Raw genomic sequence first — 18,052 nt, 5'->3', positions numbered from 1 at the left:
TGGCATATGATAGTTGCTAAATACATGTTTGTTGACTGACTTATTCATTCTAGGTGTAAGAAAAAAATTTTTTTTAAATAAAAGAAACTGGAAAATAAGTAAATTACTGAAGTAGAATCTACACTTATCTGGATAATAAGACAGAAATAAATTCAACCCAAAATCAAGAGCCTAAGCTTATGCCCTGGATACATACCAACAGGCAATACATAATCACTTTAGTTTCTTCATTTCTCTTCATTATTCTAAGGTAGGGCATTCAAAAAACATGTCTGAGAACCTCTTTTCGGATCTGATTTTATTTTTTAAACAACAGATTTGGGACATGGTAAGAAATTACTATGTTACATTTTCTTTAAAAAACCTGCCATGTTCTACAGAAATGGAATAAAATAAATAGGATTTTAAAAGTTTAAAAGTTTATACACATATTTATAAAAATAACTAAATTAGAAGAAATTAAACAATGCTGAGATGTCCATGAAGAGAGAGATCTGGGTGAGAAAAGGCACCTCATTCCATCACAGAAAATAAAGACCACAGTTATTAATAGGCAGCCAAAGCCTTAGATCTTGAGGATTAACCTTCTTCTGGATAAATGTTTTGAGGGAGTACCTAACTGACTATGTTGGCAAGTTGGGGCATTCAATTCCTTGACCCATACACATTATTAGAAAGCATAGTTATCTTTCAGTAAGACTATGCAATGAGGGAAGTGATCTATGACACTCAAATTTTAAAGGAAGTAAAAAGTTTTATAATACCCTGTTGTTTGAGCTAACTTCCAGTACTAGTAGAGAGCGATACAAAGCTTCAACTGAAATATCTATTTTTCACATCCCTGCTCAAAGATTTTGTGCACAGTGCAGTTTAAAAGGGCTGTTGTATTTCACCTCAGATAAAGCTATACTTCAAAAGTCAGAGAAATGTGACAACTTTTCTCCATCACATAGTTTAAATAACATTTGAAAATAGCACTCATATCCATGAATGATCGGTTCTACACAACAGCAAAACTAAAGTTAGGTTAATGATAAGAGACTTTTTAAATTGAGTGCCACAAATTCAACATACATAGTGTAACTTCACCTTTATATCTTAGTCTCTTAGAAGTTACTTGTTGTTAACTTTGCTTACATAAGCCTCATCCAGGTGATAGATACTCTTGACATAAATTTATTCTCTTTATCTAATTTCTCTTTTTTAGATTCTGGGTGTAGCTTTATTGGACGTAGCATGAAGAGTGTGATTTCTCAAAGACCATCCAAATTTAAAGTTGAAGGTGAGAAAATGATGCTTTAAATAAACATCCAGAATGAAATTGTGTCCACAGTGAGGGGGAAAGGTAGGGAGGGAAGAAAAAGGTATGAGAAAAGATAGACATTAAAAAATACTGTAGTGTAGCAAACTCTAACTGAAGTTGCAGTCCACCTACGCCACACGATAGGCCTTCATTAGTGTGTATTCTTTTCGGTTGGTACGTGCTGCCCAGATGAAGAGTGCGGCAGCCATGAACTGCAAGGGGGCCGAGACACAGGCCAGGCAGAAGGACCAGCCAAATTCACCCTTCACATTTTCAGGCAGCTGCAGCTTCTGATGAAGTAGCTCAATACCAGCAACATAGCAGCTTACTGAGCCCAGTGTACACAGACCTAATTGGGAGCAACAGAAAAGGAAAAACAAGAGCACATTAGATAGCGCGGTAAGTGATGTCTCAACATGACACCAGGATGTGGCAGCTCAGGAACCACAAGTAAAAAAGGCCCTCACGTTAAGGTGAGGAATCCAAGCACAATAAAACTCGGCACCCACCTGCAAGGAAATGAAGGACTCCTGTGGCAATGGTTGGATACAGACTCCTGCAGGCACAAGCACAAAGTCCAATCAAAGCCCCGAAGCACATCAAACCTAGGCTAACAAACGGCAAAAGGAATTGGCAGCGCCAAAGATCTGAAAGAGATAAAAAGGATATAGGGAAGAAGAGAGGGAAGAGGGTAAGCGGGCCAAGGGAGAGAGGGAGTGGAAAGGAAGGGACACATGAAGGAAGGAAGGAGAGGGGGAGAAAAGGGGAAATAGGGGAAGATAGAAAGGGGGAGGAGAAAGAGAGGGAGAAGAGAGAGAGGGGGAGAGACAGGGAGGGGAAACAGGGAGAGAGGGAGAGAGAGGTAAGGGGGAGGTTATTATCTTGCATTTTCTCTAGTAGAAATTTCTTCCATATTACTAGTATCTAAGAAACAATTTTATTTAAAAGAAAGGAGTAGTTCAAATGTTAGGGCTTCTCTAATGAACTATCATCAAAAGAATCCAAACTTTGATCAGAATACATTGCCTCCTAAAACAACATACAAGTTCCTAATGAACCTTCAAGAAAGTCACAACATTTATGTGAAAAGTTGCAAATGTATAAACAAAAAGCAAAGGATACTAGATTTTAAGTTAGAAAGGACAAGTTGAACTCCCCTAATTTTATAGATGAGAGAACTTGGAAGTTAAATTAGTTGTTCTGAGTCACACATAATTTATGTGGCAAGATTTAAACTCAGGTCTTCTGACTCCAAATCCAATATAATTACTATAATTTTGTTATATAACCGTGAATGGACCTTCATTACTGTACTGTAATCTTTTATTCTTTGATGCACAATCTATCACATTCCCTCGGGTGTTCCAAACCTTTCTCCTTATCCCCTTAACTTCTCTCAGCACAGGGATTCACACTGTATTTCACTGAAACACCTATCATTCATGGAGACCTTTTCTCTTGCCTCCCCAATTCCATCCTTCAAATCATTTTATCACCCCAGTTTCCTCCTCCTATACATCTGAGTAAGAGATTGTTGTTCTTTTCATAATTGTAATGAATTCCCTCCAGTTTCCTAAGGAGAATTTATTTGCACAACAAATCTGCTCTATTTCCTTAACTTTCTACTTCATCTACTGGCTGGCTCCTTGTGAGCTGCCAATAAACATACTCATGCTTTGCCCAATCCTTAAAATAATCTCCCCTGATGTCATTATTGTCTCAGGCTATCATCCTTACTTTCTGCTTCCTTTCACAGCCAGGATTTCAGTAAAAGCTGCAGACATTGTTTATAGCCACTCTACCTTCAATTTAGTTTCCAACAAGTTCTAATCTGGCTTGTAAGCCCATCACTTAAACGAAACTGGTCATTTCAAGATAAAACAATAATTTCTTTATTGCTAAATTTTTTTCTTAGTTCTCATCTTTCTTCACCTTTTTGCCACATTTGCTACTATAGCTTCCGAATATCCTCCCTTGGTCTCTGTGATGCTGTTGTTGTGACTCCTTTCTGCCTGATCAATCCTTTTTAGTCTCCTTTATAGGATCATGCCATGTCCCACTCCCCACCCTAAGTATGAGGATCTTCAGGGCTTTGTGAGGGGCTCTTTTCTACATATTTTCTCTTGATGATTCTCATTTACTCCTATAGATCCCATAGTAATTCTATGCAGGATACATGCAAAGTAACATATCTATCCCTCATCTTTCTCTTAAACTACAATTATCACATTTCCATCTGCTTATTAGGCATTTCCAACCACGTCTCCATAAGCATCTCAAACTTAACAAGAAGATATTTTTCCCCTAAATCTACCACTCCTTGTAATATTTCTTTAAAGAATACTATCATGGGGATGCTAGGTGGCATGGTGGATAGAGCACCAGCCCTGAAGTCAGGAGAACCTGAGTTCAAATCTGGCCTCAGATACTTAACATTTCCTGGCTGTGTGATCCTAAGCACCAATTGCCTCAGCAAAAAAAAAAAAAAAAAAAAAATAGTATCATCTCTCCATCAGTCAAGTTTGCATCCTAGGAGTCAGTCTCATCTCTCTGCTCTTATTCAAACCTCATTTCATATCCAATCAGATACCAAGTCCTATAATGCTATTACCAATATATAAATATAATACATCTCCCAAATTCATCCCCTTTACCCTACTTATTCCACAACCATCCTAGTTCAGGGCCTCTGTACCTCTCACAACCACTCCAAGACTCTCCCAACCAATCTCCCAACACTTAACCCTTCACCTTTCCAATCTTTCATTCACAAAGTTGCCTGATTTGACAGTTACTCCTGTGCAATTTCAGTAGTTTCCTATTGCCTCTAGGATCAAATACAAATGATCTGCTTGGAATTTAAAGCCCTTCACATCTGGTTCCATCTTGCCTTTTTAGGCTTATTATATTTTATTCCCTTCAAATACTCGATATTTTGAAACAAACTGGTCTACTTGCCATTCACTATACAGGAGATTCCATCTTTACTCTCTGCCTTTGCAGTGGTCCCCATGCTTATGTTTTCCTCCACTTCTTGGTACTTCTGTCTCCCTCCAAGGTTCAACACAAGTGCTATTAGATATAAAAGCTCTTTCTTATTTCTTCCAGAAATAAATTTACCTCGCATTGTTTTATGTATTAATCCCCTAGTAAAAAGAATGGGGCAGAAATTTTCTTTCTTAGTGGGTTTTAGCACAGTGCCTGACACAAAGGAGTTACCTGAAAAAATGCTTGAATTGAATTGCCTTTTCACTGTACCACTATGGCTCTATTTTTACATAATAGATCCTCAAAATCTGTTGAGGGAGAGTACAATAATAATATTGTACCCCATTTTATAGAAAAAGTTTATTTTCAGGGAGCTAAGTGTCTTGTCCACGTTGCTAAGCAATAGAAACTGGACTTTTCCTTCTACAAAGAAAACTTTTCTTTCATTTACTTAATGTATGTAACAAAGGATGGAGAAAACTTTTTTCTTTTCTTTCCAAACTTTCTGCTATTATCTAAATACTCACAGGTTCGGAGTAGATCAATCCCAGTATTGTGGTTTCCAGGCTCTACATACTTTTCCATGAACTGCTCTGACAATGTAAAACTGAAACATTCTGTGATCAAGTCAGATGACTCTGGAACAAGAACAACAATGATTACTTGTTCTTTTCATAACAAACATTCAACAATCAACCCTTTATGGAAATGCAGAATGACTACAAAATTTAGTGCAGCACTGGTGCAGGCCTATATTTCTCATTGCCACTAACAAGTTTATAACACTGTTAGGAAAGGGTTTTTTTGGTTTTGGTTTTTAAATACAAGGAAGAAAAATAAATACAGATACAGAACAACTGTGGACATTGTTGCTATCAGCAAATTTTTTTTAAGATATTGTACAATTAACGTTCAGCATGTGTTCCATTCTTTACCAAACTTCTTCCCCTTGGCTTTCTGTACCTCTAACACTTAGCACTTCATTGATTCTTACTCAAGCCTGTTGTTCTGCAACAACCACAAGGAATATAGTGCTTACATTCAGAAATGCCAAAAGAAGTAGCCATGGCTAATAAAAATACTCAAACTATTTAAAATACTTAATTTTAATAGAACGAACACTTAAGTTTAAAAATGTTAAGTATCATTTCTTGCCGAATCAACTTGAAAGATAAATCTTTAGATGTTAAATATTACTTTTTGCTTTCACAATCCTTTTGTTACCCATTTTTAGCCAAAGTTAAGGCCCAAAATAAAACTACTGATTTAATAATAATAATAGTAATATGGATTTGAATGTAGAGCTGATTAAATCATGTCTTCCAAAATAAAAACAGAACTCACATGGCATTTGCCTCAAAGAGAGCAGAGATAAATACTTGTAGGCTTGATTTTGGATATTAGTCTATTTCATTCATACTGGCATAGGGTATTTTATATTTTCAAGTAGGTACTCTATGACATTTTAAAATTATTTCTTCACAATTTCTATGAGGCTCATGAAAAGCAGTTTAAGAAGTGGGAGATAAAATACAGAGAGAACATTAATGTTTATTCTCAATGTTAAGTTTACTGACCTTACGGTCCTATTGAATTATTTTCTTTTGACGATTTTCTGCTCTTTGGCAATATCATTTATGATGAGTTTTAGCTATCAACTTTATAAAGACGACAATCAAATCTATAGATCTATCTCTGAACTCTGTCTAGATTCAGAGACATGCATCTACATTAGATATCTCAAACTCAACTTCAAATTCAAAAACATACTTTCCTCAAAAACTAAGTCTTCTATGTTAAAAATTTTGATTTATCTTTGATCCTTCTTTCTCTCTCACCTCTAAGTCCTAAGGATTCTCCAATTATCACGTAACTGGCACCTTTCTTTTATTCTATTCCTACTGCTATCATTCTAAAACAGGCTCCTATAACCACCCCTCTGGAATAATTCAATGGCCTAACTGGTCTTCCTACCTTCACTTCCTCCTGTCTCCATCCATTCACTCTTTACACTGTTGGCAGATTAATTTGCTATTGTTCCTTCTCTCCTCAAAATCATCATATGATTTCTCATTTCCAAAAAAAAAAAAATTCAAATTGTTAACCACACATATGATAAGGCATCATCCAATTTTTCCAGCTGGTTGTCTTACCACTCTCCTACACTAGGCTCCTGCCAAAGTAGAAAAGTATTTCTCATATAGCTTACATGCTTTCTTGCCTCTATCTTTCCTCATGCTATTCCAAAGGTCTAGAATCTAATTTGCCACACCTCTACAACTTTGTCTGCTAAAATCCCTGCCCATTGGTCAAAGCCAAGTTAAAATTCTTATGTTCTCATTAAATCTTTTTGGGTCTGCCCTAACAAGTTTTTTTTCTCTCAGCTCTTCCATAGAATTCTGGCCCTTTCATATATTTATTATCATGTTATATCCCCTAAACTAAAAGCACTAAAAGAACAAGGATTGTGTCTTATTTAACCTGGTGCCTCTCCCACATTGGGTGATACTGAATATAAATGACCCTTTAATAAATTTGTATTGAATTCAATATGGTCAAGATGCTGAGTGAAGCACTATGAGAGATCCAAAGATGTAAACAAGGTACAAAATATCCAAACATATTTATCTATCTTTAGATATTATCTAGCAACTACAAAGTCAAGAGTTAATTATCTTAAGGAAATTATGAAAAAAAAAAAAAAAAAAAAAAAAAAAGAGCACATACCTGTCTTTTCTGGAGAGTTATACCAAGGTGTACTTTTGTTGGGCACAGTGATACACCTTCTCCACAATCCCACTGTGCCATTATATCGGAAAAGTAAATCATTATAAGTCTTTTCGTCAGGATCACTGTCAACAAAATCATCCCTGATTTTGTTTAAGTCACTGAAATTTTCTGGTGCTGGACTGCGATATTCATACCAGAAATCTGTGCCAATGGATGCTGCCATATAGATGGTAGAAATGAGACTGAGCACACAAGCAATCACTAATGCTGTAGCAAAACGGTTATCCATTCTGGCATTCAACTTTTTTTGCTTTAAAAAGGAAAAAAAAAAAAAAAAGTTTCAGGAAACCAAGTCAACTTTCCCCCATAATATTAAATGACCAAAAAAATACTCATTACCATATAATTCCTTTCTCATTCTCTAGATCAATATTCTTAGTCTAGTATCTGCGAATAAATTTCAGGAGGTTAATGAACTTGGATAAGAAAAAAAAATAAATTGCATCCTTATTTTCATTAACCTCTTATTTGCCACTTTTTCAATCATTTAAACAAAGTCCACAGCCTTTATCAGTCAGTCAAAAGAGTCCATGACGTGGAAAATGTTCAGATTGTCTCCTCTAGCCTATCTGTGACCTTAACTAAAAATAATGTCTAAATTTCATCTTTAAATTCTCTAGCATAATACATTATGATTAAGGATAAAGAATTTGGTAAATACTAATTTCTTAACTGATCAAGACAGTTAGATAGCACAATGGATACAGTTCTGGGCCTGGAGTCAGGAAGATCTGAGTTCAACTGTGATCTCAGACCCTTTCACTTCCAAATAAGTCATTTAACCTCTTTATTCTTTAATCCACTGTAGAAAAAAATGACAAACTACTACATTATCTTTGCCAAAAAACTTTATGGACAGTACAATCATAAACATTCTGATAGAACATTTCAAAAATTTTTATGGACAGTACAATCATAAACATTCTGATAGAACATTTCAAACGAAAATTATTAAGAAAATAAAGTGCTTATTAAATTCCAGTATACGCATGGCACTATGGATACAGGATCCTGGTCCTTTAATTATATAACTAAAATGGACAGCACTGAAATTTACATACATCATATATGATCACAAAATTCCAGAGAAGACTCTTTTCATTTTACAGATGAAGAAACTTTCCAGTGAAGTAAATGACTTGCTGAAAGTCATGTTGATGATTACTAGTAGTATCATGGTCCTGATGGCTCCTAGTTCCATGTTTCCACTAGACACTGTACATTTGGCAAATGAATATGTAAATACAGATAAAAACAAAGTTAACAGTAGAGCTAGTGAAATTTTTTTTAAATCTGCATTTAAATTTACATCTAAGTTAAGTAAGCTTTGGCTTTCTGCCTGAATGCTAAATTTCAGAACTCTTCAAGTTAAGGAAGCAATGGAAGTCAGACTCAAACTCCAAATAACTATGAAAGTTTCCTAAAAAAGGCTTAAAAAAAAATGCTTGGTAAATTCTAGAGGGAAGGTTATTCTGAATTCAGAGTAGCAAACAGGACAATAAACATACAATTATTTTAGACAGCAATCTTTCCATTAATTCATTCCTAGATAACCACTCATCAATTTCTTCACATTCATCCCTGCCTCCTGAGCCCCTATAGTTTTGAGAACTAAATACATCTCAGTATCTCTTTCTCCCCACCCAGATCTTCAGGGCAGGAAACAAGTTATCTATAATTAGATAAATATATAATATTACCCAGTGACCTTCAGCCAGACTCAGAGTTCAATAACAGTGCAGTAAAATGACTAAGATGGACCAATCTGAGTCAAATGACTACACACAGCCACACAGCGCAAGGAGCAAGAAAAAACTTACAGAGCAACACAACAGCCTCACACAACTGGAAGAGCTGATTTGAGAAGTAACTCAGATTGGAATGGAGGTGGGGTGGGGTGGGGTGGGGTTGGAAAAGAAAGGAACCCCAGAAATTACAAGAATTAAGACTCACCTCGATTCCACGCTTTTTACCTCCAGTCTCTCTCATCTTGAAATTCTTAAATAAGCTTAAAAGGCCACCGTGCCCAGAAGAGTGCCCTGTGCCTAATGGGCTCTCATTTCAGGGTGAGGATGGAGGAGGAGAGATCGGGAGGGGCGGCCCCCGAAAGTACCCGGGTCTACAATACAAATCCAGCCATGCAAAAGGGGGCGGAGCGGGAGGGGACAGGGAAAGAGGCTATCTCCGAGCCATCCAGCTGAGGACTCCATATACTCCCTCTCCTTTCTTACCTCGGCCCCTCCTGTCGGGGAACCTCTGGAAGACCACAGATTCCGCCCACCTTCCTCCCGCACAGGACCCAGTGACTCCAAGACCTACCCGACGACTCCAAGAGCAAGAGGACAGGGAGCTGCAGCAAGAAGAGCCCCCACAGAGCCCTAGGCCTGCTCCACTGACCGGAGTCTCTCGTTTCTCCCTCTACCGACCCGACTCATCCCATCCCGTCCCATTTAAAACGGAATCAGACTCACCGCCTATCCTCCTGGGCCGCCACCATCCCGCACTTCCTGCCGCTTGTCGCCCAGCGGCCCCGCCTCCCGCACTCCTCCTCTGACGTACTTCCTAGCCGCGCCCTGTTACTCCTCCTCTCCATCCCTCCAACCCATCGATCCTTGGGCTAGATTAGATTATTTTGTGTAAACACAGCCTGCGAGGAATTATGGGAATTGTAGGCAATAGAGAGAGGAGTGGCTTGGCTGGTGAAACAGCATGTACGCATGAGGTTTTGACTTCTGCAATGTACCGTGGTACACTTTGACGCCCAGCTGATGGGCAGATCTTTGAAGAAAGAAAATACATAGGGAATTAAGGCTAGGCTCGGCCATCAGCCTCAAAAATACCATATTTGAAAGTGCATATTTTGATACGCTTTCAAACATATATATAGAGAGACACAAAGTAAAATAAGTCAATAAACATTTCCAAAAGCTATTAAGCATTGGAAAATGCTTTATTTGAATGAGTTCTCTGGCTTCTAGTTTTATACAGAATTTCCCAAAAGTCAACTCAAATTTAAGCTATTAAAATTTATATATGCAATACCCAGACTTAACTCCCTCAAAAATAATTTTTTTTAGGACAAGAGGAAGATAATGCAGTTTGTGAAGACAGTGGGAACCTTTCCTCAATGCAAAGTCGAACAATTAACTAGTGACAATTTTCTAGTGGGTGAACTTAACTGGAAATCCCCTAACTTCCCATACTGACTTATCTAATAACTAATCAAAATGTTTTTTGGTTTCACTATTTCCTTTTGAGGCTTAACCTGAAGGAAGAGAAAAAGAGATGCAGGGAATAAAAGGGACAAAGAATCAGTCAAAGCTGGAAAGAGGATTTTTTTGGGAGGAGGAATGAAGAGGAAGAATAGGTGTTCCAGATGTGCTGATTTCATGAGTCAAAAGCTCTTACTACTCAACTTACCTCATTTTACAAATGAGGAAACTTAGGACCCTGGAAGTGATGGTTCCACTTAGAATCTGTTTGACCTTAAGCAATTTACTTAAATCTCCTGGTCACTGTGAATCAATCATCTAGGATATATTTAGTACCTACTTTGTGTTAGACTGAATACAAAGACAGAAGTCAAACACAGCCCTTCCCTTAAGGAGCTTATATTCAATTGCAATAGACAATATGCTTCTATGAAAAGTAGTTTCAAGATGATGGGGATCAAAGAGAGGATATTAGTAGTTGAAGGTTAATCTAGAAAGCCACATTCAGAATTAGAATCAAAAGCATTTAGGGTTTATGAGCTGAATCTGGAGACCACATTAAGTGAACCTTTAAGGTTCATTTTATTTTTGAATCTATGATTTAAAAATTGGAAATCACTTTGAATCTGTTCAGTAGTCTTTGCATTAGGCTCCACTACCTTTAGTGGATATTAGGATGGGTATTAAATTTTGATTTAAAAAGGACTCCAAACAATACCCAAAGGGCTATCAAACTGTGCATACCTCTTGATCCAGCACTGTATCTCAAAGAAAACATAAAATAGAGAAAGGACCCACATGTGCAAAAATGTTTGTAGCAGGCCTTCCCTGTCAGGGAACTGGAAATTGAGTGGATGCCCATTAACTGGGAAATGTCAAAATAAGTTATAGTATATAAATATAATGGAATATTATTGTTCTGTAAAAAAATTATGAGCAGGTTGATTTCAGAAAGGCCTGGAAAGACTTACATGAATTGATAATAAGTAAAGTGAACAGGATCAAAAGAACATTGTACACAGTAACACGTTATCAACTATGACTTGGCTGTTTCCAATGATGAGATGATTCAAAGCAATTCTGAATGAGGGCAGCTAGAATTGTTGAAGACCTTAGTTTAAAAAGGCCAAGGTATCCATTGCATTAAGGGTAATCTCCTGTCATCTTAATCTGAATCTTATCACTGAACCCAGATGTCTCTAGAAGAGAAAGTGAGGCAGATGACCTTGCTCAGCTCATCCTTGCTCAAATCCAATTCACTTGCATGTCATGTTGTCACCTCCCTGATATTTCCTCCTCTTGGAGAATGAAGGACAAACATGTTACAACCACAGCAACAATTGACTTGTGACATAAAGTGTTATGCACATCGAAAGAGAAAACTACAGGACTGAATGTAGATAAAAGAATGGGGTTTTAAGTGTGATATAGCTCCTAGGGAGAGTATAGCAATAACCACTTAGGATTATTATTCTCATCCTTGGGAATGTCATAAACAATGCTGGCTGTCAGACAATCTGTTAGTCAATAATAACAAAGTATGGGATGCAACTATACCTCTAAGACCATTCTTCAATTAAGCCATAAAATTCAATAATGGGTACAACTCCACCTCTACCACTCTTCAATTTTACTTCTAAATCATAAAATTACCATGTCAGTGACTTAAAGAATCTGATTCTTCAAGGAGGAGGGGGGGCTAAGTCAAGATATTGAAGAACTGACACAACTCACTTTCTGTGACCTACTTTGACCTTCTCACAAACTAACAGTAGATTGAGCCTCTAAACTGATTTTTGAAATGACATATAACCCACAAATATTTAGAGTACAACACATTTCCAGAAGAAGATAACTTGGAAGAAATTTAGAACAGGAGTCCGGACCTCAACACAAGGAGCCTTGAGTGGGGAGCCAGAACTTTGTGCATCTTGCACCAGCAAATCTTCTGCAAGCATCTTAGGCTATTGTATCCTGATTGCAGATGGTTTGGCATATTTGCTATAAGCTACAGAACTCCAGACATAGCCACTATTACCCAGAACTGAAAGTCAATCAGCAGAATGGCACAAGGGCAAACTAAAGGAGCTGTCACTCCCTTGCTTTAAGAGCAGACCTCAACCCTTAAAAAAAAAAAAAAAAAAAAAAAAAAAAAGAACTCTCACCATAGGGGCATCTTTTATGGAGAGAAAAACAGAACTCAAATCCTGAGGTTCCTAAAGGCAAGTCAATTCCAGATGAAGCACCAATGAGTTGGTCCCCATTTCACAAGGCATTCTTGGAAGATTTCAAAAAGAATCTTAAAAGAGAGTTAAAAGAAAAATGGGGAAAGGAAATAAGATCTTTGCAAAAGGGTATGGAAAAGGAAAAACAGAAATGTTCTGAAGAAAACTCTTTAAAAATAGATTTGATGAAATGGGAAAAGTATAAAACTCCTTACAAAATAGATATGAAAAAAAACAGCAACTTTGTTGAAAAACAGAATTTGTGAAATAGAAAAAAAAAATGCAATGAAGAAACCAACTCATTTAAAAATTCAATTGGCAAAATACAAAAGGAGCTAAAAAAGTTATGTGAAGAAAATAATACACTAAAAACAAAAACGAAACAAATGGAAGTGAATGGCTCAGTAAGACAATCAGTCAAACAAAAATTTTTTAAAAATGAAAAAATGGAAGAAAATATTAAATACCTCCTAAGAAAAACTGACCTGGAAAATGGATCAAGGTGAGACAATCTAAGGATTATTGGACTTCCTGAAAGCCATGATGAACAAAAAGAACCTAGAAATTATCTTACAAGAAATTTGAAAGGAAAACTACCCTAATGTCCTAGAATCAGAAGGTAAAATAGCCATTGAAAGAATTCATTGATCTCCTCCTAAAAGAAATTCCAAAATGAAAATGCCAAGGAATATCATGGCTAAATTTCAGAACTATCAGAACAAGTCAAAAATATTGCAAGCAGCCAGAAAGAAACAATTTAAATACTAAAAAGCCACTATCAGGATTACCCAGGACCTAAGCTTCCACCTTAAAGGATCAAAGAACCTGGAATCTGACATTCCAAAATGCAAAGGAACTTGGATTACAACCAACAATAAGATAGCCAGCTAAAATGAGCATTATATTTTAGGTAAGAAGATGGACATTCAATGATACAGGTGAATTTCATCTTTTTTTGATGAAAAGACCAGACCTGGACAAAAAAAAAAAAAAATGATCTCCAAACACAGAACTCAAAGAAGCATAAAAAGGTAAAAAAGGAAAGAAATCTTGAGAACTCTATTTCTGGTATGGGCACACTTAGAGAGTTCAGGTATAATTTTATCTTATTATGGCAATATGAAAAAAAAAACTAGAAGTGGAAAGGGAATTATATTAGAAAAAAAGAGGAAAAAGGAGGTAAAATAAGGGAAAGTACATCTCAGGAAGAGGCAAAGATAATTTATTATAATTGAGGAAGAAAAGGGAGGGGAATGAGCATTTCATGAATCTTACACTCATCTGATTTGGCCCAAAGAGAGGATATCAGACATATTTGGTTTCACATAGAAACTGGTCTCCCCTTATAGGAAAATGGGGGGGAAAAGGGGAAAAGAAAAGGGAAGAGTAATAGAAGGGAAAACAGAAGTAGTTGTGCAAAAGTATAAGAAAGTGGGAGGGGCTCTAAAGGGGGAGGGCTGTTTGAGGGAAGTAGTGGTCAGAAGCAAAATACTGGGAAGGAAAGAAAGAGGGAAAAGAAAACGAGAAGCATAATTTGGGATAAATAAGATGGCAGGAATACAGAATTAGTTATTTTAACTGTGAATGTGAATTGGATGGATTCTCCCATAAAACAGAAGCTGATAGCCATACTGGATTAAAAGCCAGAATCCTACGATATATGGTTTACAAGACACACATTTAAAGCACAGTGATTCATACAGAGTAAAGGTAAAGGTCTGAAGAAGAATCTATTATGCTTCAGGTGAAGTAAAAAAAAAAAAGCAGGGGTAGCAATCCTGATCTAAGATCAAGTAAGAATAAAGATCTAATTAAAAGAGATAATGAAGGAAACTACATCTTACTAAAGGGTACAAAAGATAATGAAGCAATATCAGTACTAAACATATATGCACCAAGTAGTATAGTATCCAGATTCCTAAAGCAGAAGTTAAGAGAGATGCAAGAAGAAATAGATATCAAAATTATACTAGTGGGGGACCTCAAACTTGCTCTCTCAGAACTAGATTCATAGAACCACAAAATAATTAAGAAAGAAGTTAAGGAGGTAGACAGAATGTTAGAAAAATTAGGTATGATACATCTTTGGAGAAAATTGAATGGAGACAGAAAGGAGTTTACATTTTTCTCGGTGGTCTGTGGAACCTATAAAAAAATTAACCATGTTTTAAGACATAAAAACTCAAAATCAAATATAGAAAGGCAGAAATGGTAAATATATTTTTTTCAGATCATGATGCAATAAAATGCCAGAGGGAAAATGGAAACTAAATAATCTAATCCTAAAGAATGAATGGGTAAAAGAACAAATCATAAACACAATCAATAATTTTATCCAAGAAAATGATAATAATGAGAATGACAATTATGAGACAACATACAAAATTTATGGGATGCAGCCAAAGCTATTATTAGGGGAAATTTTATTTCTCTAGATGCTTTCATAAAATAGAGAAAGAGAAGATCAATGAACTGGGCTTACAACTAAAAAATCTAGGGGGAAAAAATTTAAAACAATTAAATACCAAATTTGAAATTCTGAAAATAAAAGTTGAGATTAATAAAATTGAAAGTAAGAAAACTATTGAATTAATAAATAAAAATAAGAAATATCTAGGTGGCACAGAGGATAGAGTACCAGCCATGAAGTCAGGAGGACCTAAGTTCAAATCTGACCTCAGAAACTTAAGAAAAAAGAGATTAAAGGAATTAGAGTAGGTAATGAGAAAACCAAAGTATCACTCTTTGTAGATGATACTATGGTATACTTAAAGAACCCTAGACAATCACTGAAAAACTACTAGAAAGAATTCCAACTTTAGCAAAGTTGCAGGATACAAAATAAATCCACATCAATCATCAGGATTTTTATATATTACTAACAAAGTCCAGCAGCAAGAGATACAAAGAGAAATTCTATTCAAAGTATTTGTCAGTAGTATAAAATATTTAGGAATCTATCTTCCAAGGGAAAGTGAGAATCTATATGATTACAACTACAAAACATTTTCCGCGCAAATAAAGTCAGATCTAAACTGGAAAAATATCAAGTGCTCATGTGAGCAAATATAATAAAAATGACAAAATACTACCTAAATTAATCTATTTATTTAGTGTCATATCAATCAAACTCCTAAGAAATTATTTTACAGATCTAGAAAAAAATAATAACAAAGTTCATCTGGAAGAACTAAAGATCAAGAATTTTAAGGGAATTAATGAAAAAAAAAAAATGCCAATTAAAGTGGCCTAGCTGTGTCACACCTAAAACTATATTATAAAGCAGCAGTCATCAAAACCATTTGGTACTGACTAAGAAATAAGAGTAGTCTATCATTGAAATAGTTTAGGTTCACAGGACAAAATAGTCAATAACTATATAATCTAGTGTTTGACAAACCCAAAGACCCAAGCTTTTGGGATAAGAACTCAGTATTTGACAAAAACTTCTGGGAAAATTGGAAACTAGTATGGCAGAAACTGGGCACTGACCCATACCTAACACCATATACCAAGAAAAGGTTGAAATGGGTTCATGATTTAGATATAAAGAGTGATATTATAAACAAGTTAGAAGAACATAAGATAGTTTACTTTTCATATCAATGGAGAAAGAAGGAATTTGTGACAAAAGAAGAACTGAAACGCATAATTGAACACCAAGTAGATAATTTTGATTGTATTAAGATAAAAAGTTTTTGTACAAACAAAACTAATGCAGACAGACTTCTGGCCATCCAAGATGGTGGAAAGTACACATACATCTACTTAATCTCCGTCTTTGCTCTCAGAATACTTTATTTCATGACAAGGCCTCAGAATTAGTACTTGACTGAAAAACCCCCACAAATAATTACCAACAAAAGATATCCTTGAAATTCGCCAGAAAAGGTCTGTTTTTGCTCACCAGTGAGGAAGGTTAGATTGGGCAAAGACTGAAGGCAGGCAGCAGCAGCACAGCAGACAAGTGAGAATATGAAAGCCAGCCCACACAATGAGCTGACCTGAGAGGGGTAGGATGTGAACTGAGCTGTTTTGGAGATTTTACCACAGTGTGACTACTTTGCCCTGGCAGCAATCCAGTAGATCAGCAGAGAAGATGTAAACACAGAGGGTAAAGACTATAACCCTGAAAAGCTAGGGTCTCTCCAGACCTGGCCACACCCACCTGGAGTGTCTCAGCATTCTCCCAGAGTCTCAGAGCACAGAAGCAGTTCAGCCATTGCTATCTTGCTAATGCCTCAATGCTGCCCCCTGCAGTCTGTAGAGGAATCTCAGTAATACCATCCAGCACCCCCCAACAAAAAAAAGCAGACTGCATTTGTTTTTTTGTTAGTTTGTTTTCTTTGATTCTTCTTTGACAAATTGAGCAAAAAATTAAAATGGATTCTAACAATTGATGGCTTCTATATGCATAGAGAACAGACTTTTAAACCCTGAGGAGAATAAAAATGGACTGTCTCCAGATGAATCCCCAAAGGGAGATATGATCTGGACCTCAATATACAAGACTCTCATAGAAGAAATTAAAAAGGCTCTCACAAGAGAGCTAGAAGAAAAATGGGGAAAGGAAAGGGAAGCTTGGCAAGAGGGTCTGGATAAGTCATCCCACTCATTTAAAGATAGTGTCAATAAAGAAATCAAATCCTTGAAAAATAGAATTAGTGAATTGGAAAAAGAAAATAGCTCTCTAAAAAATAAAATTGGCGAAATGGAAGAAAATTCCATAGAACAAAACAACTCACTTAAAAACTCAATTGGAAGATTAGAAAAAGATATTTAAAAAGTGAGTAAAGAAAATAATTAATTTAAAATCAGAATTGAACAAATGGAAATGAATGACTTGAGGAGACACCAAGAATCAGTCAAGCAAAACCAAAAAAATGAAACAATGGAAAAAAAGTCTAACACCTACTTGGGAAAACAACAGACCTGGAAAATAGATTTAGGAGAGAGAATCTGAGAATTATTGGACTTCCTGAAAAAAATGATGAAAAAAAGATCCTAGACACTATTTTCCAGGAAATTATCAAAGAGAACTGCCCAGATGTTATAGAACAGAGGGTAAAATAGACATTGAAAGAATTCATTGGTCAACTACTGAAAGGAACCTTAAATCAAAACTCCAAGAAATATAGTGGTTAAATTGCAGAACTATCAGACCAAGGAAAAAATATTACAATCTGCTAGAAAAAAATCAATTCATGCAGAAAAAGCATTTGATAAAATCCAACATCCATTCTTACTAAAAACGCTTGAGAGTATAGGAATAAATGGACTATTCCTTAAAATAATAAGGATCATATATTTAAAACCTTCAGTAAACATCATATGTAATGGTGATAAACTAGAACCTTTCCCTGTAAGATCAGGAGTGAAACAAGGTTGCCCACTATCACCATTACTATTCAATATAGTACTAGAAACTCTAGCCTCGGCAATAAGAGCCGAGAAAGAGATTCAAGGAATTAGAGTAGGAAATAAAGAAATCAAATTGTCACTTTTCGCAGATGACATGATGGTATACTTAGAAA

General features: G+C 36.0%; 1 protein-coding gene across 5 annotated transcripts in view; it reads right to left on the bottom strand.

Annotated features, from left to right (window-relative positions):
• Positions 1-283: 283 nt before the first annotated feature.
• Positions 284-18,052, bottom strand: part of CLDND1 (claudin domain containing 1) — a 42,067-nt gene continuing 24,298 nt past the window's right edge. Inside the window, exons 1-6 of one of the 5 annotated variants that reach the window (XM_074299828.1) lie at positions 9,553-9,690; positions 8,143-8,296; positions 7,019-7,331; positions 4,819-4,929; positions 1,813-1,950; positions 284-1,652 (exon numbers count right to left, since the gene is read on the bottom strand). In XM_074299828.1, the coding sequence (XP_074155929.1) occupies positions 1,432-1,652; positions 1,813-1,950; positions 4,819-4,929; positions 7,019-7,310 (762 nt within the window). In that variant the 5' untranslated portion in view covers positions 7,311-7,331; positions 8,143-8,296; positions 9,553-9,690 and the 3' untranslated portion in view covers positions 284-1,431. Of the gene's footprint in view, positions 1,653-1,812; positions 1,951-4,818; positions 4,930-7,018; positions 7,332-8,142; positions 8,297-9,312; positions 9,691-18,052 lie in introns of those variants that run through there. The other 4 variants (XM_074299827.1, XM_074299826.1, XM_074299829.1 and 1 more) reach the window with 4 other exon arrangements.

Source organism: Sminthopsis crassicaudata, chromosome 3 (genome assembly GCF_048593235.1).
Source record: "Sminthopsis crassicaudata isolate SCR6 chromosome 3, ASM4859323v1, whole genome shotgun sequence".
Classification (NCBI taxonomy): domain Eukaryota; kingdom Metazoa; phylum Chordata; class Mammalia; order Dasyuromorphia; family Dasyuridae; genus Sminthopsis; species Sminthopsis crassicaudata.
The sequence above is the reverse complement of the archived record's forward strand: the minus strand, read 5'-3'. Positions and strand labels throughout refer to the sequence as shown.